This window comes from Trichechus manatus, unplaced genomic scaffold (assembly GCF_000243295.1).
Source record: "Trichechus manatus latirostris isolate Lorelei unplaced genomic scaffold, TriManLat1.0 scaffold00015, whole genome shotgun sequence".
Classification (NCBI taxonomy): Eukaryota; Metazoa; Chordata; class Mammalia; order Sirenia; family Trichechidae; genus Trichechus; species Trichechus manatus.
The window spans coordinates 3,659,588-3,682,979 of NW_004443951.1; the positions used below are offsets into that span (position 1 = coordinate 3,659,588).

At 42.3% G+C, this 23,392-nt stretch overlaps 2 protein-coding genes across 2 annotated transcripts in view; both read left to right on the forward strand.

Annotated features, from left to right (window-relative positions):
• The first annotated feature begins 100 nt into the window (after nucleotides 1-100).
• TXNDC12 (thioredoxin domain containing 12) overlaps nucleotides 101-23,392 on the forward strand; it is a 30,015-nt gene continuing 6,723 nt past the window's right edge. Inside the window, exons 1-3 of the mRNA XM_004371738.2 lie at nucleotides 101-291; nucleotides 13,216-13,276; nucleotides 23,017-23,069. Of these exons, the coding sequence (XP_004371795.1) occupies nucleotides 195-291; nucleotides 13,216-13,276; nucleotides 23,017-23,069 (211 nt within the window). The 5' untranslated portion in view covers nucleotides 101-194. The remainder of the gene's footprint in view (nucleotides 292-13,215; nucleotides 13,277-23,016; nucleotides 23,070-23,392) is intronic.
• On the forward strand, nucleotides 20,168-22,417 carry KTI12 (KTI12 chromatin associated homolog). The gene has a single exon (XM_004371737.2). It carries the CDS (start codon nucleotides 20,347-20,349, stop codon nucleotides 21,538-21,540), a length of 1,194 nt encoding a protein of 397 aa, XP_004371794.2. The 5' UTR covers nucleotides 20,168-20,346; the 3' UTR covers nucleotides 21,541-22,417.

A 23,392-nucleotide genomic window follows, 5' to 3' on the forward strand; every position in this document is an offset into this window, starting at 1 on the left:
TAAACGTACTCCATCGCAAACCGAACCATGGAGGCACCACCCACATCCGTCTAACATCACTTCCTTCACGGTTTGCCAAAAAAAAAAAAAATCTGGGAACGCTAGGTGTCCCGAACCGCGCTTGGAAAACCTTGCGGACCTTCGGCTCCGACCCTGCGTCCTCTCAGCCCGGGTGGCCCAGCGCACCTACCAGCATGGAGCTGAGGTCTCGTGTCGGGGCCACCTGTTTGCTGGGCTTCAGTTTCCTGCTCCTCGCCACCTCTTCTGATGGACAGATTGGGCTTGGAAAGGGTCAGACCTCGTACTTAATCTTTACTGATCCTGGGCCCCTACCCTGTGTAACCCCCATCTTACCATAACACCGTCCTCCCCCTGTTCCATCTCTTAGGCCACGCCAGATTTCTTTTTATCTTCCCCAAGCGCTCCAGGAGTTTGAGGGAGATTTCTTGGCGTAGGGAGTAGCGGATCGGGGGAATGTTGAGATGGGGAAGTTGTACTTGAGGCCTCTCTAAATTCTTGGACAAAGAAACTGTCCTTAAACCAGGAAAAACATGCTTAAGAGCCCAGAATAGTGCCTAGCAGTTGGGCCCTCAGGAGAGGGTATCTTCCCTTTTGGGAGAAGTCGGGCCGTTGGGGACCTGCTTATGCAGAGACCCCTGCTCTGGCTCTATAAAGATCCCCCTCCTCACCTCTTCCAGGTTGAGCTTGGTCACTGCCTCCTCCTTTCCTTGGGGGGACAGCACCAGCCAGGGAGGCTTGCCAGGTGAGTAAGGAAGGACCAGATGAAGGGTAGAAGGTCTGAGGTTAGAATCACCAACAATTGTCTTTGGTGTAGCTTAGCCAGTGTATCTGAAGAAAGTGATTTTTTTTTTTTTTTTTTGAGGCGTGAGGGGACAATGGTTATGAATGGAGGGCAGGAGGTGCGACCATTTTTGCTTCTCTGCTCCCTACCCCATCCCATCAACTATATCTTCATTTTAAGCTTGATCACCTTTCTTCTTACTAACATTTTATTTGTTGAAAGTTGGATTGGCTGTTCTTGGACTCAGGGTTTATGCTTTTCTAAGTGGGTTGGTTGTGGCATGAACCCTCCCCTTCCGTTTTTTGTACTGATCTTACCGTAGAGAGTGACTCTGCAGCAGTCCTACTGCTGTTTCTAATTCTATTTTATCTTACCTGCAGTATTTACACAGTATTTCTTGGTGGTGATGAGATTGGGTGGACATTCAGTGTTCCTGAATGCAGTCACTCCTTCATTCAGTAAATATTTTTGGAACACCTACCCTGTTCCAGGAGCCCTGGTGGCACAGAAGTTAAGAATTCAGCTGTTAGCAAAAAGGTTGGCAGTTTGAAAACACCACCTGCTCCTTGGAAACCCTGTGGGGCAATTCTACTCTGTCCTATAGGGTCGCTATGAGTCAAAATCGACTCCACAACATTTTTTTTTTTTTTAACCTTATTCCAGGCACTGTCTCAGGTACAGGGGTTATAGTGAGCAGAACAGATTAAGTCCCTGCTCTCATGGAGCTTAGATTCAAGTTGAGTAGACAGAGTAGACACGTGAACAAAGTAGTAAACAAGATAATTTCAGCTAGGGATAAGTGCTGAAAAGAAAATGAAACTGATGGAGTAGAAGGGCTGAGGAGTATGGGGGGGGTGGCACTGCTTGAGTTAGGAAGGTCAGGGAAGGCTTCTCAGAGGAAGTGATGTGTGGATTTCCATCTCAGGGATGAAACTGCACAATGTGTCCTGTTAGGCCAGAATATTTTAAATACCGAAAATCCCATTTAAAACAGATAGCTGTGTCTTTAGCATAAAATTATAAGGATTCTTCCTAAGTGATTTGCTTTTCAGTCCTGAGGGAGACAGAAGAGTATAGTGTTAGGAGTGTGGGTTTAGATCTGAGTTTGGATTTGTTCTGTCCCTGACAAGCTGAGTGACCTTTGGCAAGTTGCTTAATGTCTCAAAGCCTCAGTTCCTTATCTGCCAATTGGCATGATAATAACTACCTCAGTCACTCAGCAAATAATTTTCTCTGTTCCAGTTACTGTGGTGTTGGCAATACCTTGGAGTCACATAGCCAATATCTTTATTCCTTGCTAGACTTAAAACTCTGTGTAGTTGTTCCTGTTACTATTGCTGCATAATAAGCCACCCCAAAACTTAGTGGTGTAAAGAAATCATTTTACGCTCATGATTCTGTGGGTTTTTGGACAAGGCACAGTGGGTAAATGAATAATTTCTTTTATGAGGATCAGCACAAAGCTGGTTCCTATGAGGTGGAGGTTAAAGATGCTCCAAATGTCCAACTTTTCCGAAATGCTGTACCACTCCATCATCTGTAACATCAACTATTCCCTCTCCCCTCAGTACTCTCCCTCCTGTCTTTGGGTTCGGTAGTTCACTGCAACATCTCACAGAACTCACAAATCATACTTACAGTTAAGTGGCTTGTTAGGGAAGTAACAGGATACAACTCAGGATTGGGATCAGTTTGGAAGTAACAGGAATAAAAACTCAGGACGCAGTTCCTCGATCAGGACAGTTTCTTCTCGCCCTCTGCTGCCCTGCTCAACTGTTAAACGTCTTAGCTCTGTGGGTTGGCAAGACCCACCACAGCTGTCTTGTGCCGCCATCTCTGTCTTCCATGTTACAACAGCTCGTCTCTGTCTCTCTCTTCCCGTTTGCTCCCCCTCCTTTCCTCCCTCCATGTCTCCCTTTAAGCCTAGTGCGATGGCAAAACTGACCAATCCCCTTGTTAGGGTTCCATACAACTTATTTGCATGGTCCTACCCCCACAAGAGTGCCAAGTACCTTATTTACATTATTTGCAAGCTATCCAGTCCCCTTGGTGGGTCACAAGCACTTCGTTTGCATAGTCCCACCCAGTCATTTGTTGGGACTTATCAAAGACTATGGCTAGAAGGGCCATATTAAGTAATTCACTGCACGCTAGTGGGGAAGGCTTATCTTTGTTTCGTGGTGTCTAGAGCCTCAGCTGAGCTGGTTACCTCTTCCTTCTCCATGTGGTCTTTATGCAAGGGCTAGTTAGGGAAGAGCCCGAGTATTGCCATGATTAAGTGCTTGACTGCTAACGGAAAGTTCAGTGCAGAAGAAAAGACCTGGCGATCTGCTCCAGTAAAAATTACAGCCTAGGAAACCCTATAAGCCAGTTCTAATCTGTCCTATAGGGTCACTATGAGTCAGAATTGACTCAATGGCACACAACAACTCCACTTTGTGGCAATTGGATTCCAAGAGTGAGTGTCCCAAGAGAACAAGGCAGAAATACATGGCATTTTATCATTTAGCCTCACAAGTCATATAGCATCACTTCTGCTGTACCTATTGGGGTAGGTTCAAGGGGAAAGGGACATATTCCCCCCCTCCCCACCAAACACACACACCCAACGGGAGGAGTGTCAAGGTCACATTGTAAGAAAAATATGTGGGGATGGGAGATATCGTTGCAACCACCTTTGGAAAGTATAGTTTGCCACAGTAAACCATGACCATTTCTGTCTTGTTCATGCTCAGGAATATTTGTTGAAAGAACAAATGAATGGTAAACATGTGGTACACAATGGTAAAAGTTAGGATCCCTGGACTTTCGCAGTTTGTAGTCTGGTGAGATATAAAGACAAGTAAGCAGGCAATTACATGACACCATGATGTGTGCAGGAGTCCCTGGGTGGTGCAAACAGTTAAGTAGGCTATTAACTTAAAGGTTGGTGGTTTAACCCACCAAGAGGCACCTTGGAAGAAAGTCCTGGTGATCTGCTTCCAAAAGTTCACAGCTATGAAAACCCTATGGAGCACAGTTTTATTCTGAAACACATGGGGTCACCATGAGTCAGAATCGACTCGAGAGCAACTGGTAACTGGTGGTGATATGTGCTGTGAGGGGAGAAATGCTGTGTGCTGCAGGAACACATAGGAAGGCAGCTTGAGACAGGAGGGCTGTGTTGTAAGGGTTAAATGAAAAAGCAAAAAGTATTCAATATTGTGTCACATACTTAGAAAGCATTTGATAAATGTTAACTATTACTCTTTCCTCCTGTGGGAGAATAATTATCCCTAAAGGGAATTACTACTATTTCAAACTTTTATATAACTCTTGAGTGGGGATTCTTGGGAAATAGATTGTAACCTGCCCCTTACCGCTTCCCCCTCCCCCAAAGTGCTACCCAGGCAGTGGTTAGTGAAAATATTGACGAGAAAGCTGTTAGTGGGGGCGGTTCATGTGCTCACTTGCCTGAAGCAGAAATGGATGACTTTGTCAAGTCTCTGAAATAAAAATCTGGCGCTAAGATGTATGGAGCGTTTACCTTCCATATGGGATAGATATTTTTGTTAGCCATGTTTTGCATTTGTGAAAACATTAAATGACCAAACTAGGATTCTAACCCAGGTCTGTTTGACTGCAGACAGACTTAATTTAGCCACTATGTTATTCTGTTTCTCAGGTACAGTGTTCCCTGTTTTAGAGGCTTGGCTGCCAGCTCTGGCACTTGACCTTTTGTTATTTAGGTTTCATCAGCTGGAAGGGTGGGTGTTACTTTTCTGCTGTCCTTAGCTTATACTGGTGAAAATGATATTAGAATGAAGTGCTTGAAAGTTCTGATGTAAATACTGTGTTTAGAAATGGGTTGCTTTTCTTACCCCCGACCCTCCGCCCTTTTTAAAATGAATGTTTTAGGGAAGGAGCTGCTGACGTGGGAGCCTTTAGCTCACTTTGCAGATAACTGGCATAAGTTAAGTGGCTGTGCAGGTGACACTTCAGGAAATTGGACTGTCTTCAGATATTCCACGTTGGCATGGGTGTGGGTGGTGTGAGGGAATGGGTGTTTTATTAACAAGGTAAATACTGCACCTTTTCAAGTTATTTTTGAAGGGAAACAACATGATCTAGTTTTTCCAGATCTGAAGTCAGTCTTCTCGTTCTGCCTTAGTGAAATAGCATTGCTGAAGCAGCATTGCTTCCTTCACTTACAGGCGGTCCCTGGTTACGGGTTACAAACTTACGGACAACTGGTACTTGCCCTTTAATGTTATGTAAATTTGCCCTCACTTTGAAATGATTGAATCAACCCCAAAACCAAACCAAATCCACTGTCGTCCAGTAGATTCTGACTCATAGCAACCCTATAGGACAGGGTAGAACTGCCTTATAGAGTTTCCAAGGCTGTAAATCTTTATGGAAGCAGACTGCCACATCTTTCTCCCGCAGAGCGGCTGGTAGGTTCGAACCGCCAGCCTTTTGGTTAACCGCTGAGCTATTTAACCACTGTGCCACTAGGGCACCTGAACTAACCCCTACTCCAAACAAGTTCATTACAATTACCTTCACCTGCTGCACATACAGCTTTTAAATCATTGAAAAGTCTTCGAGCCATTCTTGCAGAAAAAGTAAGGCTAAATAAGAACCAGCTGTATACACCTGTTCCAACTTACCTACAAATTCGACTTAAAGACTCAAAGACCCAGTTAGGAACGATCTCTTTTGTAATCAGGGGACTGCCTGTATTCATTTAATGTTTGCTAGAGAGGCAGTAAAATGTAGTGAGTGGTTAAAATATAGACTTGCGAACCTGACTGCCTGGGTTCTAATTCCAGCTCTGCCACGTACTGGCGGTATAACCTTGGGCAAGCTATTTAATTTCAGTTTCCTTATCTGTAAAATGAGGATAATAAGAGTTTCTACTTCATGAGATTATTGTGAGGATTAAATAAGTTAATACATGTAAAAGCATGAAAAACAGTGCTGGCACATAATAAATGCCATATAAATGTTAGTCATTTGTATTGTTATCATTATGATGTTATAAGTCTAGGGATATAATTTGAAACAGTCCTCTGCAAGTATGATATTTCTTTGAAAATTCATATTAAAAAGTACATTGGAATTTTTCATAATCGTAATAATCGCCATAGTCATTTATTGAGTGCTTATGTTATGTGATAATTATGATAATATGGGTATTTAAAACAAATTTAAAATTCATTTCCTCAGTTGCTTTAGCCACATTTCAAGTGCTCAGTAGCCACATGTGGCTAGCGGCTACCATATTGAACAGTGCAGATATAGAACATTTCCATCATTGGACAGCACTGCTTTAGCAGTAAACTCCTATGATTGTAGCTTTGTCACTTAGGTTCTGAGTAGCCCAGATTTATGAAGAAATTTTATTTTACCTGATATTAATTTACCTTCTCTTGACTTTCTTTTGGTTGGCATTTGCCTGGTATATATTGTTTTTCTTTTTCTTCTTGGTATATATTTTCCAATCGTACTACTTTTGATTTTTAAAAGTCTTTCTATTTTAGGTGTGAACATCATAGAAGTAGTTTTTTTTTTTTTTTTAAACTGCATATGATAATTTTTGTATTTTAACTTTAACTGGCAGGTTTAGTCCACTTATGTTTGTTGTGATTATTGATAGAGCTTGGCTTGTTTCTCTCCACCAGTTTCCATCTCTAGTAGTTTTCCTATGCTGTTTTCTCCCTTTTTGCCCATTCTTTGGGACTTGAGTATTTATTTGTTCTTATTTTATTTTATCTCCTTTATTAGTTTAAGGAGCCCTGGTGGTGCCGTGGTTAAAGCAATCAACTACTAACTGAAAGGCTTGGCAGTTTGAAACCACCAGCGGCTCCAGGGGAGTCAGATGTGGCAGTCTGCTTCCATAGAGATTTACAACCTTGGAAACCCTACGGGGTCACTCTGAGTCAGAATCAACTTGACGGCAGTGAGTTTGGGGTTTATAAGTTTAGAAGCTGGTACTCTAGCTGTTTTCTTTTATTGGTCACTCTTGAATTTTATTTTGCATACTTAACAAAATCTCACACTAACCTTAATTCCCCAGTGGTAAGAAGGCCTTAGAGCATTTTAACTTCACGCACTCCCTCTTTACTTATAAGCAAGTTGTTGTCCAGTATTTTAATTGTCTTTTAATTCTATAAATTGGGCATTAAATTTTTTAATACAACGTTTAGATTTATTTACATGTTTACCAGTTTATTTGCTCTCTATCCCTTCTTGTGTCTAGGTTTTCTTCTAGGATCACTTCCTTCCTGAAATGTGTCCTTTATCTATCCCTGGTCCTTCTCTCCTAGAGGACTATTTCATACTTCCTCTGGTCTCTTCAAACATCTAATATCTCCTCCCCTGCCTTTGCTCTCAGCTGGTCACCATGCTTCCTATTTAACAGAAAACAGCAGGAATCAGAAATCTTTTCAAAAGTTCCTATCACTATGTATACTCACCTTTTAGTGTCTTGCCCATACAGTCTTCCTTCCCTGTTGTTACAGGATAAACTGTCAGTTCTCCTAGAAAAAGGCTAATCCCTCTACTTGAGTACTAAGTCCCATCTCCTCTTGCCTACTCAGTGACATTTTCTGTATCATCAATTTTCCTATCTTTAGTTTAGCACTTCTGTCAGTTTTCCACATCCTATACTTCTGTGTTGAATAAAACACCTTTCTGGACTCATAGCCCACTCTAGCTATTGCCCCTTTGAAATTCTTTGAAAGAGTTGTATGTACTTGCTCTCTAATTCTTCTTCTCTGGGCTTTCTTGATCTTGCTTTAATCATGATTTCATCCTCACTCCTTTGTTGAAACTGGTCTCGTCAAGGTCACCAGTGTTCTCCAGCTGCTAAATTCAGTGGTCATTTGTGATTTAACAGGAGCATTGGACTCAGTTGATCATCCTTTTTTAGACATCTTTTTCACTTGGATTCTAGGACTCTGTGTGCTGCCGGTTTTCTGCTAATCTCACTGACTGCTCCTTCTGAAATCCTTGAATGGTCCTTCTTTATTTCCCCTAACCTAGGTGTGCTCCAGAGCCCAGTCCTTGGATGCCCTCTCCATCTGTACTTACTACCTTGGTGATCATATTTAGTCTCAGGCTTTAAATAGCATCCATATGCTAATAACGCACCCCTGAATTCCAGGCTTGGATATTAAATTGCTTATTCAGCATCTCCAGGTGGATGTTTAACAAGCATTCAAAGTTAACATAGCCAAACCCAAACTATCTCTCTTTTTTTTAAATTGTGCTTTAAGTGAAAGTTTACAGTTCAAGTCAGTTTCTCATACAAAAATTTATACACACATTGCTATGTGACCCTAGCTGCTCTCCCTATAATGTGACAGTACACTCCTCCTTTCCACCCCTGACTTCCCATGTCGATTCAATCAGCTCCTAACCCTCTCTGCCATCTTATGTCCCACAGTCCAGTCCAATCTTTGAAGAGTTGGCCTCGGGAATTGTTTTAGTTCTGGGTTGACAGAGAGTCCAGGGCCATGCTTTCTGGGGCTCCTCCAGTCTCAGTCAGACTATTAAGTTGGGTCTTTTTACTAGAATTTGAGTTCTGCACCCCACCTTTCTCCTACTCTGTCAAGGGACTCTCTGTTGTGTTCTGTGTCAGGGTGGTCATTGGTGGTAGCCGGGCACCATCTTGTTCTTCTGGTCTCAGGCTGATGAAGTCTCTGGTTTATGTGGCCCTTTCTTGAGCTAATACTTTACTTGTGTCTTTGGTGTTCTTCATTCTCCTTTACTCCAGGTGGTTGGGACCAATTGATACATCTTAGATGGCCGCTTGCTAGCTTTTAAGACCTCAGACACCACTCAACAAAGTGAGATGCAGAACATTTTCTAAATAAGCTTTGTTATGCCAATTGACCTAGATGTTCCGTGAAAACATGGTCCCCAGACCCCTGCCCCTGCTACTCTGTCCCTCGAATTGTTTGATTGTATTCAGGAAACTTCTTAGCTTTGCTAACCCACCATCATTGCTTGCTCAGATTATTGTAATAGCCTGTTTACTGATCTCCCTTCTTTTGCCTTTGCCCTCCTACAGTCTGTTTTCAACACAAAAGTCGGAGCAACCTGTTAAAACTTAAGTCACGTCACATTATTACTCTGCTCAAAGCAGTCCAACAGCCCCCATCTCACTCAATAAAAGCCAGAGTCTTTACAGTGGCCTACAAAGCCCTGCATTGTCTGCTTCCTCCTTTGCCTCTTTGTCCTCACCTCCTTCTATTTGGAAAGAGCATAGTGTAGTCTTTAAAAGCAAGGACTCTGTACCCTGACTGCCTAGATTCAGATCCCAGCACTGATACTCACTAGCTGTATGACCTTGGGAAAGTTACTTAAGCTTTGTGCCTCAGGTTTCTCATCTGTAAATTGAAATTTATTACAGCATCTATCTCAGAGGGTTGTTATGATGATTGGCATTTGTAAAGTACTGAATAGTGCCTGTTGTTGTTGTGTGCTGTTGAGTCAATTCCAACTCATAGCCACCTTATAGGACAGAGTAGAACTGCCCCATAGGGTTTCCAGGGAGCAGCTGGTGGATTCGAACTGCTGTCCTTTTGGTTAGCAGCCTGAACTCTTAACCACTTTGCCACCAGGGCTCTGAATAGTGCCTAGCATATTATATTAATAGCAAATACTTATAGCACTTCTCAAGTCCCAGGCACAGTTCTAAGCTCTTTAATGTTTCCTTTATTTAATCCTCACAGCAATCCTAAGAAGTAGGTACTATTATCCACATTTTACAGTAGAGGAAACTGAAGTAACTTGCCCAAAATCGCATAGATAGTACATGGCAGAGTAGGAATCCAGGCAATCTTGTCCCACAGTCCATGCTCTTAATCACTATATAATACTGCCCAATTAATATTTATTGCAATGATAATAAGTGAATACCCTAATGGTAGAAAAATCTCTTAGTTTATCTAAAAACGTCTATTTTGCCCTTGTTCTTGAAATATAGTTTTGTTAGGTACAAAATTCTAGGTTTAGAGTTACTTTTCTTTGAGCATTTTGAAGATGATATTTTGCTTTCTTTTGACTTCTGTTGTTCCTGTCAGTCTAAATAGCATTCCTTTGTAGGAAATATGTCATTTTTCCCTGGCTGCTTTTAAGATCTTCTCCATGTTTTTGTTGTTTTGCAGTTTCACTGCAATTTAGGTATGTGTTTTTTGTTTTTGTAATTTATTCTAGTTGGTATGCATTGTGCTTCTCATATTTACAGTTTCATATTTTTGTCTTAGTTCTTGAAAATTGTCAGCCATTGTCTCTTCAAATATGTCTTTTTCTTCTATCTTTTCATTCTGAGACTTCAATTCTACACATACTAGACTTTCTCAGTCTCCATGTGTCTTGGCCTCTCCTTCATATTTTTTATCTCCTTCTCTCTATTTAAGGAGCCTTGGTGGCGCAGTGGTAAAGTGCTTGGCTACTAGCTGAAAGGTCTATGGTTTGAACCCACCAGCCACTTCAGGGAAGAAAGATATGACAGTCTGCTTCCGTAAAGATTACAGCCTTGGAAACCCTATGGGGCAGTTCTACTCTGTAGGGTCACTATGAGTCAGAATTGACTCGAGGGCAGCTGGTCTGGTTTTTTTGTTTGGTTATCTCTATGCGCTGCATCCTGAATAAATTCTTCTAATCTATCTCTCTTCCTGTCTCTAATTTTCTGCTTTAACCTATCCACTGAATTTTTTATTTCAACAACTACATTTTTAAATTTCTGAAAGGTCTATTTGGTGCCTTTGCAAATTTGCCTATTCATTTTTATTGTGTGGTATTGCATGCCCATTTTGTGATTTCCATATGTTATTTTTTTAAACATTTTATACATAGCTATTTTTATATTCTGTGGATGATAATTCTAATACCTGAAGTCCTTAGGAATCTAAATCTGTTATTTCTGTTGACTCTTCGTCATGGTGACTTGTTTTCTTAAGTGTTTGGTGATCTGCTATTGAGAGCTCATATTGGTGGTTCTTCGTAGTTGGCAGTCTTGGAGGCCTGAAGTGAAGAATGCGTTCCCACAAAAAGGTTTTGCATTTGATTCATCTGGAAATCAGGGGATACTACTGACCTGAAATCTCTGTAGTCCCTTTGAGAGTTGGATTGATATAAGAGTTTCAGGTTCATCTTCTCCTTTCTGCCACATCACAATGAACATTCACTTTAGAGGCAGCCTGTTGCTTGTTGCTTACTGTTTCTTGTCTGGTTTTAGCTTACTTTGTGGCAGAGATTTCCCTTAGTACTGTGAATCCAGCAAGTACATTTTAAAAGTTTGTTTTAAAAGATTTCATTGTTTTGTAGGTGGCTATCCCTTCAGACAGTCTAGTTGGGCCTCCTGCCAAAGCAGGATTCAGTTGCCTGAGTTAGGTGTTGATGGGTAGAATGAGGGTGATCACGTTAGGCATCTTCCTGTTCTCCTGGACATCCACCCAATTTTACTTTCAGTCATTCACTCTTCAGGATCAAACTTTGGGTCCTAGGCAAGTGACACATTTTTTTCTTGGCCAGCAGTCCGTGCTGTTGGGAATGAAAAGTGATGATGGTTAGTTTGAACACAGCCAAGAGGCTAACCCTGCTCTATTCTTTGATCCGACACTGCCTCAGTGCACTAATCCGGACGAGCTGTTTATTTCCCTCAGTGGTAGCACTGATTCGGTATGGCAATTAGATTTGAATTTATTTCTGGGAAAGAAAAATCTAGACGATAGTATAGTAGTCAAAATTTACAGGATTGAAGTTTAAATCCAAGACTGGCCTTTTACCAACTATGTGACAGGTTGGATAGGTTATGTAACTTCTCTGAGCCTCAGAGGTCTCATCTGTAAATAGTGACAATAGCTACTATTTACCGATCATTTACAATATGCCTCGGCACTGTGCTAAGTTCTTTACATGTATTTTTGTACTTAATCCTCAGTAGCAACCTTATGAGATATAGCTATATTATGCCTATTTTAAGGATGAAAAAACTGAACCATACAGAAGTTCAAGCGGGTTATTGTTAAGACCAAATTTAAATGAGAATAGCAAATGTATCATGCCTGGCACATATTAGGTGGTGAATAAAAAGCAGCTAACATTATAATCACTAACATTTTCCAGATATAAAATTATGTCATTTATGTGAATGGCCTAAATAAAATTCATTTACATAATAAATATTTTATTGAGCAGTTACTGTGTAGTAGCTTGTGTAGTGCTGAATGCTAGGGAAACAGGAACAAGACAGATATGGTTCAGCCCCTTAGGAAACTCCCCTTTAAGCCTGGGAAATGCTGTAATGGGACAAGAATGGGATGCTTTGAGAGTCAGAGAAGATTTACCGGAAGAAATGCCCTCTCGGCAGATACCTGAAGAATGAGTTGGAGGTGAGGGTGGGGAGGAAAGGCAGATATAGCAGGGATTCTGAAGGTCTGGAAGGGAGAGAGTGCATGCTGCATTTCAGGAAATGAAAATAGTTTCATGTGTAGGATTTTAGAAAAAGTGTAGTAATGAGGCTGGAGAGGTGGACAGGTACCATATTCTGAAAGGCTTTGTAAGCCCCACTACAAGAGTTTGACCTAAACTTTGGGGGCATTGAGAAGCCTTTGAAAGGTTTTTACACAGCAGTGACATGGTTTAAAAAGAGTGCTCTGTCTGAAGTGTAGAGAATGATAACAACAGTAGCTTTACATACATGATCTCATTTAATTTTTACACCAAGACTCTGAGGTAGGTATTAATATCTCGGTTTTACAGATGAAGAAATTGAGACTTGGAGAGTTTACTGCACTCATATAAAGTCACACACTTAACAGGAAGTGGAGTCATGGACCCATGTCTCTCTGACTGTAAAGCTATATTACTGTATTGCCTCCAACTAGCAATAATTTGTTGTGACCTGCCTCATGCTGAACCTGTGGAAAATTCTTGTTCATTCTTATAGTAGTATTGGGACAGTCTGTGATAGTCTCCACAGTGTTTCACAGCCGTTATTTCATTAAATCTCCATAAAAACTCTGTGAATTAGGGGTGTTATCCCCATTTTGGAGCTGTGGTGGCGCAGTGGTTAAGAGCTCACCTGCTAACCTTAAGGTCGGAAGTGTGAGTCGTCCAGCCGCTCCTTGGAAACCCTATGGTGCAGTTCTACTCTGTCCTGTAGGGTCGCTATGAGTAGGAATCAACTCGATGGCACAGGTTTGGTTTGGTGCTTTTTATCCCCATTTTACAATTATAAAAACTGAGACTATCCAAGGTCCCACACACCTAGAAAGTGGTGGAGCTGGAACTTGAACAAGAGGCTCTTGATAGAGGAAAGCCTTTTTTGTGGGTACCTTGTGAACATGCCACACTTCTTTCTTGGGCCTGTGCCCTATGGTGGTTGTGTGAATGTTTATAAGGCTCTTTCCTTCCAGGTTTTGGTGATCACATTCATTGGAGGACACTAGAAGATGGGAAGAAAGAAGCAGCTGCCAGGTATGAGACATGGTTTTAGTTCATTTAGGTGGTAAAACACTTTCCAGCAATCACCTTATTAGAAAGGTTATGCCAAGGCAGAGAGAGAACTGAGTAGTTGCCTGGTAACAATGATGATAATAAGTGTTGTTGTTACTGTTGTTGTTAGGTGCCATTGGGTAGGCTCTGACTCATAGCAACCTTATGTATAACTGAACAAAATATTGCCCAATCCTGCTTCATCTTCACAATCGTTACTATGTTTGAACCCACTGTTGCAACCACTGTGTCAATCCATGTCATTGAAGCTCTCTTTTTCACCAACCCTCTACTTTACCAAGCATGATGTCCTTCTCCAGTGATTGGACCCCTCTGATGACATGTCCAAAGTAAGCAAGACAAAGTCTTGCCATCCTCATGACAACAATACTAACCGATATTTATTAAGTTCTTACTGTGCACCAGGCATTGATATAAACACTTTATGTGAATTAACTAATTTATTTCTCACAGTAGCTGTTTGAGGTAAGTACTGTCATTATTTTCATTTTGGACAGGAGAAAGTAAGGCACAAAACAGTTAAGTAACTTGCCCAAGATTGCACAGCTAGTAAATGGCAGAGCCAGGATTCAGACCCAGGTTTTCTGGCTTCAGAGCCTGTACTCTCAACTAACATACAATACTGCCCAATAGTCTCAGATGGAACAGGTTGGTTTAACATATGCACAGACAACTCATACAAAGGAGAAGGAAAAGGCAGGACAGGGGAGGGAAGGTTTTTGAGAATTTAAGTTTTAGGTTGTGAGAATGAAGTATGATGATGGAATGAAAATGGCTGCGTATGTAAGAAACGTGTGGGGGTGGCATCAGACCTCCTGTAACTTCGCCAGGCAGAAGGAGGACCACGATCAACAGCCCAAGGCTGATTCCTGTGAGGCGGAGGTCAGACATGCCTCTTCTCTGCACCATCTTTACTAATTCTGACACCAACTGCCCCTCCCATGGTGTTCTCTACTTCTCTGCTGGGTTTAATAATTCATTTGCAGTGGCCATATAGAACTCACAGACAATACTCATGATTATGGGGTTTATTAGGGAAGTAACAGGTCACAATTCAGGTTCAGGAACACTCAGGATACAGTTCTTCCATCAGGGCAGCCTCTTCCCAGCCTTGCTGCAGGCACGCCTCTCTCTGGCCCTCAGCCTCTGCCCTCCTCGGGCAAGTGTTACAAAGCTCTTTTAGTTCTGCCAATAAGGGCCCTGAGGCACCCTACTCAGCTGCTAAGCCGCAGCTCAAAGGTGCTCAGCTCTACCTCTGTGGGTCGGCAAGCCTAGCTCCACCAAGTGCCCTCAGGCACCCTATTCCACCAGCAAGCCTCCTGCCCAAAGGCACTCAGCTGCTTTATTGCTCCACAGGCCGGGGAAGTCCACCAAGCTGTCTCTTGCTGGTCTCCTAGTTTTGCTGTCTCTGCTGCTGCCATTTCTCTGCCGCTGCCATTTCTCTGCCGCTGCTTCTCGCCTTCTTGCAGTCTTCCATGTTACAGCTCTTTCTCTGTCTCCTGGGTCTAGGAGGGTCTCAGTACAGGGATCCCAGGTCCGAAGGACGAGTTCTACTCCTGGTTATTCCTTCTTGGTGGTGGTGAGATCCTCTTCTTTCCATCTCTCAGATGGCTCATTTTATGCCTAACAGGGTGGCAAAACTGACCGATACCCTTCTTAGGGTTCCATATACTTTATTGGCATGGTCCCACCCAGTCATTTGGTGGGAGTTACAAGACCATGGTGAGAAAGGCCACACAAAAGCCATCCATCACACCGCAATGTCTTTTTGACTTTTGGACAAGAGTGACCTGTCTATGAGATTGCCTTTGCTAACTTTTTGGAGATTGTCTCTCAGCATCCATTTTTCGTTCCTGGCCACTGAAAATTGGGAACCTGTAGTGTGAACCATGCGTCAAAGTTGGATAGCAGAGCTGTTGACTGCTGTGGTATCTGATTGAAAAAAAGGATAAAAACAATTCTGTCCTCTTGGCTCTGGCCCTTAGAGTTGAGCCACAGGAATGAGGCTAAAATGAGAACGCCGAACTTGATGCTTTGTTTCTCTTCTTTAGCTCCCTTAGTCCCCTCAGATGCTCTTTAATATCTGAGACTTGGTCTTCCTTAGAATCTATAACTTTGGTAATGACTCCTTGTAGAATAAGGATATAAAATCCTGGGTTTTAAACATATAGAAGCTTATAAAAGCTGTTTTGATTTAAAATTGTCAAGTCCCTGAATCACTCTAATGTTACAAGGCTTCAAGGCTTTTTGAAGATTGGCACAGAAACCATTTCACTGAGCATATTTGTTAAATACCAGCCATTCACTAATTCATTTAATTTAGCAAATATTCATTGCATGTCTACAATGTGTAAGGCGCCTTGTCAGGAACCGTGGAAGACTCATAGATGACTAAGATATGGCCTTAGCCCTCCATTAGTTATGTGAGACATGCATATAATGCTATAATACCAAGGTAGATTATGATAGTGTGTCATACCCGCCTACTGCCGTCAAGTCGATTCAGACTCATAACGACCCTGTAGGACAGAGCAGAACTGCCCCCATAGGATTTCCAAGGCTATGAATCTTTACGGAAGCATACTGCTACATCTTTCTCCCACGTAGGAGCTGGTGGGTTCGGACCACTGACCTTTCAGTTCACAGCCAAGTGCCTACCACCAGGGTTCCTTATTGTGCCACAAGAGAGGGAAAAATAAAGTGCTTTGGAAGTTTGAAGAAGAAAGTGTACTGTCAGCTGGCAAGATCAGTGGAACCCATAGGCTTCTTCAGATTTCTTGCTCTATCCCTGAAGCCTCCAGCACACTTAGGTTGTCATGTGGTGAGGGGATTTTTTGTTTCAGTATATTTCTTCGGAGAAAATGAAAGTAACTTACAAGGCAACTGAAAATGAATGAAGATTTCTTATAGACCAACTCTTGTGATCTGAGGCATTTGGCTGTGCAGGCCTTTGGCTCTGCAGGCATTTGTCTGTCCCAAACTTCCTGGTAAGCAGAGAGAACTTATAAATGTTTGGCTTGAGAACTGGTGAGGGAGCAAACTTCAACGTGTTTCGAGGTAGATAATGATAGTATTGTTAATAATAGCAAAAGTTACCATTTTTTGAGCACTTAATATATGCCAGGCACTGTGCTAAGTAAGTTCAATGCATTATCTCATTTAATTCTTTTAATAACTCTATGCAGTATGTATTAACCGCATTTTACAGATGAGGAAACTTAGCATCAGATAAGCAATGTAATTTGCTCACAGTTACACTGGTAGTAAGTGGTGAAAATGGGGACTCAAAGCCGTTCCCTTACATCCCTGAAGTCCGCGTGTTTAACCTTTACGCTGCCATCCTATAATGTGTCTTCATAGTTTGGATGTTTTAAGTAAAAAAGAGTTTGGGAAAAAAAATTTTGTTGGCTTTAGGAGGTGGTTGCATCAATATTCTGTTTAGTCTGTGTATATAGAGCTATCAGGATGTTGGCCTATGACAGGCTTCTAAAATGTATATTCATGCAATTCAATTCAACCAGTTATTCAGTGCTTACTGTATATTGTTTGTTTTTTTACTCTGTTATTATTATACGCTAGGTAGTACTATACTACTAGTAGTGGTGATAATAATAACAAGACTGACATGTACTTCATCCTTACAGTTTACATGTATTAGCTCATTTAATCCTTACAACAGGAGCCCTGGTGGCACAACGGTTAGGTGCTCAGCTGCTAATCAGAAGGTTGGCGGTTCAAACCCACAACAATTCCATGGGAGACAGACTGGGCAATCTGCTCCCGTAAAGATTACAGCCTAGAAAACCATATGAAGTAGCCCTACCCTTTCATATAGGGTCGCTGTGAGTCAGAATCTACTCGAAGGCACACAACAACAATCCTCACAACAACCTACAAGGTTGGTACAGTCTGTGGAGTAAGAACTGTTGTTAGCATTTCACAGAAGAGGAAATTGAGGCACAGAAAATTAAATAACTCACCCATAGTTACACAGCTAGTAAATGGCAAGGCCAAGACTTGAATATTCTCTACTATGTTGTGCTGGAGAGATACAAAGACCTACTCCACCCTCAAAATATGTGCACCTATCTTATACACACACACACATACTCACACAAAAGCACTCACACTTCTGCATCTACCAAGCTGTAGTGCTTGCTGTTCCTAGAGCAGATCCTGTGTTTCATGGCTCTAGGTCTTACACTTTCCCCAGCAAAGCAGGGTTACCAGATTTAGCAAATAAAAATAAAGGATGCCCAGTTAAATTTGAATTTCAGATAAAGAACAAATAATTTTATTGTATAAATAAGTCCCATGCAATATTTTTTATTATTAGTATGTCCCATGCAATATTTGGAGAAGAATTCCTATTAGTTTTTCAAGTTCTAAATAAAATAACTATTCCTGGGTAAAGTCTTCATAGATTTCAATAGACAGTTTGTTTCTTTGTGTACTTTTACAACCCCACCTACATCTGTCCATTATAGCATGTGTTATTCTGATTGTAGATGCCTGACTCTTCCCATTCAGATTGTTGATCTCCTAGTGGGCAACAGTTTTATGTTCATCGTTGCATCTCCAGCCATGGAGATACTGAATGATTGAAATGGTTGTTGAATAGACATTTACTGAGAAGAGCAGTGAAGGAGAATTAACATTTATCGATTGCTTCTACAGTGTTGATTGTTTTGCAACGTTTAATGCACATTGTGGTGGTGGTGTTGTGTGCCATGGAGTCGATCCTAACTCATAGTCACCCTGTAGGACAGTAGAACTGCCGCATAGAGTTTCCTAGGCAGTAATCTTTACTGGAGCAGATCACCAGGTCTTTTCTTCTGTGGAGCATCTGGGGGTTCCAATGGCAGCGTTTAGTTAGCAGCACAGGTGAGCACTTTAACCATTGCACCACCAGATCTCCTGTAATGCACATTAAACCAAAACCAAGCCAAACCCATTGACGTAGAGTCGATTCCGACTCATAATGACCCTATAGGACACAGTAGAACTGTCCCATAGGGTTTCCAAGGCTGTAATCTTTACGGAAGCTGACTGCCACGACTTTATCCCATAGAGTGGCTGTTAGGTTCCAACCGCTGACATTTCTGTTAGCAGCTGAGTGTTTAACCACTGTACCACCAGGGCTCCTTCAATGTACATTAAACCCCCATTAATAAATAAGTTGAACAGAAGAGACTCGAGAAGACAGAGTAAAGTATTACAATGAAATATGCAAAGATGTGGAGTTAGAAAACTCCAGAAGGGAAGAACATGCTCAGCATTTCTCAAGCTGGAAGAACCGAAGAGAAAATTCAAGACTCGAGTTGCAATATTAAAGAATTCTACCGGGAAAATATTGAACGACACAGGAAGCATCAAAAGAAGATGGAAGGGATGCAAAGACACACTGTACCAAAAAGAATTGGTCAACATTCAGCCATTTCAGGATGTAGCATATGGTCAAGAACCGATGGTACTGAAGGAAGAATCCTAAACTGCATTGAAGGCTTTGGTGAAAAACAAGGCTCCAGGAATTGATGGAATACCAACTGAGATGTTTCAGCAACTGGATGTAGTGCTGGAGGTGCTCACTCGTCTATGCCAAGAAATTTGGAAGACAGCTGCCTGGTCAACCATATTTATGCTCATTCCAAAGAAAGGTGATCCAACCGAATGCAGAAATTATCGAACAGCATCATTAATATCACATGCAAGAAAATTTTGCTGAAGATACTTAAAAAACTATTGCAGCAGTACATTGACAGGGAACTGCCAGAAATTCAAGCCAGATTCAGAAGAAGACATGGAACGAGGGATATCATTGTTGATGTCAGATGGATCTCGGCTGAAAGCAGAGAATATCAGAAAAATGTTTACCTGTGTTTTATTGACATTTTTGACAAAGGCATTCAACTAAGTGGATCGTTACAAATTATGGATAACATTGCGAAGAATGGGAATTCCAGAACAGTTAATTGTGCTCATGCAGAACCTATACATAGACCAAGAGGTAGTCATTCCAACAGAACAAAGGGATACTGCATTTAAAGTCAGGAAAGGTGTGCATCAGGATCCTGTCACCATATTTATTCAATCTGTCTGCTGAGCAGATAGGCCGAGAAGCTTGATTATGCGAAGAACACGGCATCAAGATTGGAGGAAGATTCGTTAACAACTTTGCATGCAGGTGACACAGCCTTGCTTACTGATGAAGATTAAAGACTATAGCCTTCAGTATGGATTACACCTCAACCTAAAGAAAACAAAAATCCTCACAACTGGACCAGTGAGCAACATCATGATAAACGGAGAAAAGATTGAAGTTGTCAAGGATTTCATTTTACTTGGATCCACAATCAATGCCCATGGAAGCAGCAGTCAAGAAATCACACGACATATTGCATTGGGCAAATCTGCCATAAAAGATCTCTTTAAAGTGTTAAATAGCAAACATGTCACTTTGAGACTAAGGTGCGCCTGACCTAAGCTGTGGTAGGTATTTTCAGTCGCCTCATATGCATGCGAAAGCTAGGCAATGAATAAGGAAGACCAAAGAATTGATGCCTTTGGATTATGGTGTTGGTGAAGAATATTGGACTGCCAGATGAACACATCTGTCTTGGAAGAAGTATGGCCAGAATGCTTCTTAGAAGTGAGGATGGTTAGGGACCAGTTCCTGCAGAAGGACATCAGGCTTGGTAAAGTAGAGGGTCAGCGAAAAAGAGGCTGAACCTCAACGAGATGGAATGACACAGTAGCTGCAACAATGGACTCAAACATAGCAACCATTGTGAGGATGGCGCAGGACTGCAGGACCGGGCAGTGTTTTCATTCTGTTTTACATAGGGTCGCGACCGACTCCAGGACACCTAACAACAACAACAATAAATGAATGGGCATAGTCTTTGGCCGCAAGGAGATCACAGTCTCCTGGAACCTCTAACATTTTACATAAATAACTGCTGCACAAAACGGAATGCAGGCCCTTTCTGAGGAAGCTGGACATAGCCCTAGTTGGCCTATAAACTGTTTCCATGGCAACAAAAGGTCCTGTAAGAGTCAAGGGAGGCAGGAAGTGCAGTTTACATTTCCGGTTTACACAGGGTGTACGAACAACCCGGAAGTTGACTCGGTGCAGTCGCACATGGCCGCGCTTTGGGAGAATGCCACTTGTGGTGTTTTGCGGGCTGCCGTACAGCGGCAAGAGCCGGCGCGCGGAGGAGCTGCGCGGTGCGCTGGCGGCTGAGGGCCGAGTGGTGTACGTAGTGGACGACGCGGCGGTGCTGGGTGCGGAGGACGCGACCGTGTATGCCGATTCGGCCCGTGAGAAGGCGTTGCGCGGAGCGCTGCGAGCCTCGGTGGAGCGGCGCCTGAGTCGCCAAGACGTGGTCATTCTCGATTCTCTTAACTACATCAAGGGTTTCCGCTACGAGCTGTACTGCCTGGCGCGGGCGGCACGCACCCCGCTCTGCCTGGTCTACTGCGTGCAGCCCTGCGGTCCGAGCAGGAGACCTCAGGTGGCGGGCGCGGAGGAGATCGGGGGCCGGAAAGTTGATGTGAGTTGGCAGCCGCGCACTGAGCAGGGCGGGAGACCTCCAGAGGCCGGGACCGGTATCGTCAGAGAACCTCAGGCTGCCGGCTCTGAAGTAAACGGTAGACCCCGGGCCGAGGTACCTAAGAAACTGGAGCCGGAGGAAACCAGGGCACCAAATTCTCCAGCTCTTGTGATTCCAGAATCCGAGAAATCTTCAGAGCATACGTTCGGTGCGTTTTATCCTCCCGAACTTCTGGAGGCCCTAACGCTGCGTTTTGAGCCTCCCGACTCTCGGAACCGCTGGGACCGGCCCTTGTTCACCTTGGTGGGCCTAGAGGAGCCATTGCCTCTGGCGGAGATCCGGGCTGCCCTGTTTGAGAACCGGGCTCCTCCACCCCATCAAGCCACACAGCCCCAGCCCCTTGCCTCCGGCAGCTTTCTGCATCAGCTGGACCAGGTCACGAGCCAGGTGTTGGCACGGCTGATGGAAGCGCAGAAGAGCGCTGTCCCTGGGGATTTGCTAACGCTTCCTGGCACCACGGAGCGCCTGCGGTTTACTCGGCCCTTTACCATGGCAGAACTGAGCCGACTCCGACGCCAGTTTATTTCCTATACCAAAATGCACCCCAACAACGAAAACCTGCATCAGCTAGCCAACATGTTCTTGCAGTACCTAAGCCAGAGCTTGCACTAACCAGAGGGAGTATGGGGGAAACTATAGCTCCTGTGTAACCTCCCACTGCTCACTATTTCTCTGGGGAGAATAATCTGAAGGTCCGAAAAGCATATTTATGTATGGTGCTAGAGCTATTGTGATTGATTCACTCAAACAAACCTGTCAGGCATTGAGTTTATACCACAAGTTGAGAAGAGAGAATAGAGAACTAGCTTGGAGGAGGATCCTGTCAAATTCTTCCAGACAACAGAGATCCGGTGGACAGGGGTTGCTTAGATTGTGTGCTACTTGGGAGATCGCACATCACTGATTGCCCACATCTGAGCTGTGTGAGAGTAGACTGGATGGATGGGTTGGTTTTTTTTTTAAGCAATTGTGAACAGAAACAGTGAAGATGGCACAGCTCTTTTATGGCACAAAAATTTATTGAGTACCTTCTTTGTGCTAGTCTCATTCCTGGGAACTCAGATGAATCCATTGGTTTCTGTCCTTGGGATGCATTGCCTTTAGTGGAGGTGAAGGACATATGCACTAGATTATTTCCTCAATAAAATCTGTTTTTAAAAAAAGTTTGTTGACATCTCTCTTAAAAATATGTGTGTGTATGTTTAACTATTAAAGGTTAAACTTGCCAAAGTTTCGTTTAATGCTTTAGATACATGTATATTATTGTTATGCCTTTGCCTGAAATAGTACTTTGGAAGTACTCAGTGAGACTGAATCAATCAGTCTAATCTAGAGTGATTGTATTATGGCAACTTCGTATCTATTGTACTTCATTCTGTATTTCAAGAAAAATACTACTTTAGGTTTGTCTTTCATTCCTTCATTGACTTCATTAAACAAAGGGTAGGCACTATTTACTAGTATCTGTGATAAGTTGGCAGTTGAGCCTTGAGGGCTTAAGAGCTTCATCTGGCCAAGACTGGTTCAGGTGGGTTATGTTGCTCATTGTTTAAGAAAACCCAAAAACTCTTTCCTCCCTGATTATAAAAATTAATTTCAGAAATACAAAAAGTATAAGAAGAAAAATCCACAATTCCATAATCCATAGAGAAACTGGTATTATGTATTGGTACATTTCTTTTTAGGCTCTTGTGTGTTACATATTTGTATAATTTAAACCAGGCTATATATAATTTTATATAGTTTTTTAGTATTGGTGAAAAATCTTATTTTCAGTGATTATATAACCACAACATTTAGGAATACTATAATTTGCTGTTTTTTTCCTATCCCATAGTCTTTTTCTCACTAGTTTTGCAGGGAGAAGCCCAACTTCGCAGAATGTACAGAAATTTGAGAATTTACCAATAGTTTTGTTACGATAGTCTATCATTGAATATTTGGGTTGTCTTAAGATTTTCCCAGTTGAAATCATACCTCATGAACATCTTTGTGTGTAAATCTATCTCCATAAGATGGTCATTTTATTAGACTAGATTTCAAGAAGTAGAATTACTAGATTATTAATTTCTTGGTTTTGTTTTTAAGTGGCTTGCCCCTGATGGTGATTATCCATAAATCCTGGTGTGGAGCTTGCAAAGGTAAGTGCAAGTGCTTAATCTGAAATGAAGCCTCAGGTGTGTTGTCAAATACCAAGATTTACTTAATATTGGCATTGATTGACCCAGCACTGTTGGTTGCTTTAAAGGATTCAAAACAAATATTGGCATAGATTTCCTGTCCTCAGTAACTTTGCAGTTTTATTTGCAGGGGGTTACGGGGGCGGGGGTGAAGTGTTTAAGGTACAGTTACGAAGAGTATGGGGATAAAGTGCTGAAATATAGATATGGACAATATTAAAGGAAGTTGAGATCATGTACAGAGACATGAGTAGTGGTTAGGTGAGTCTTCCTGGAGGAGGTGG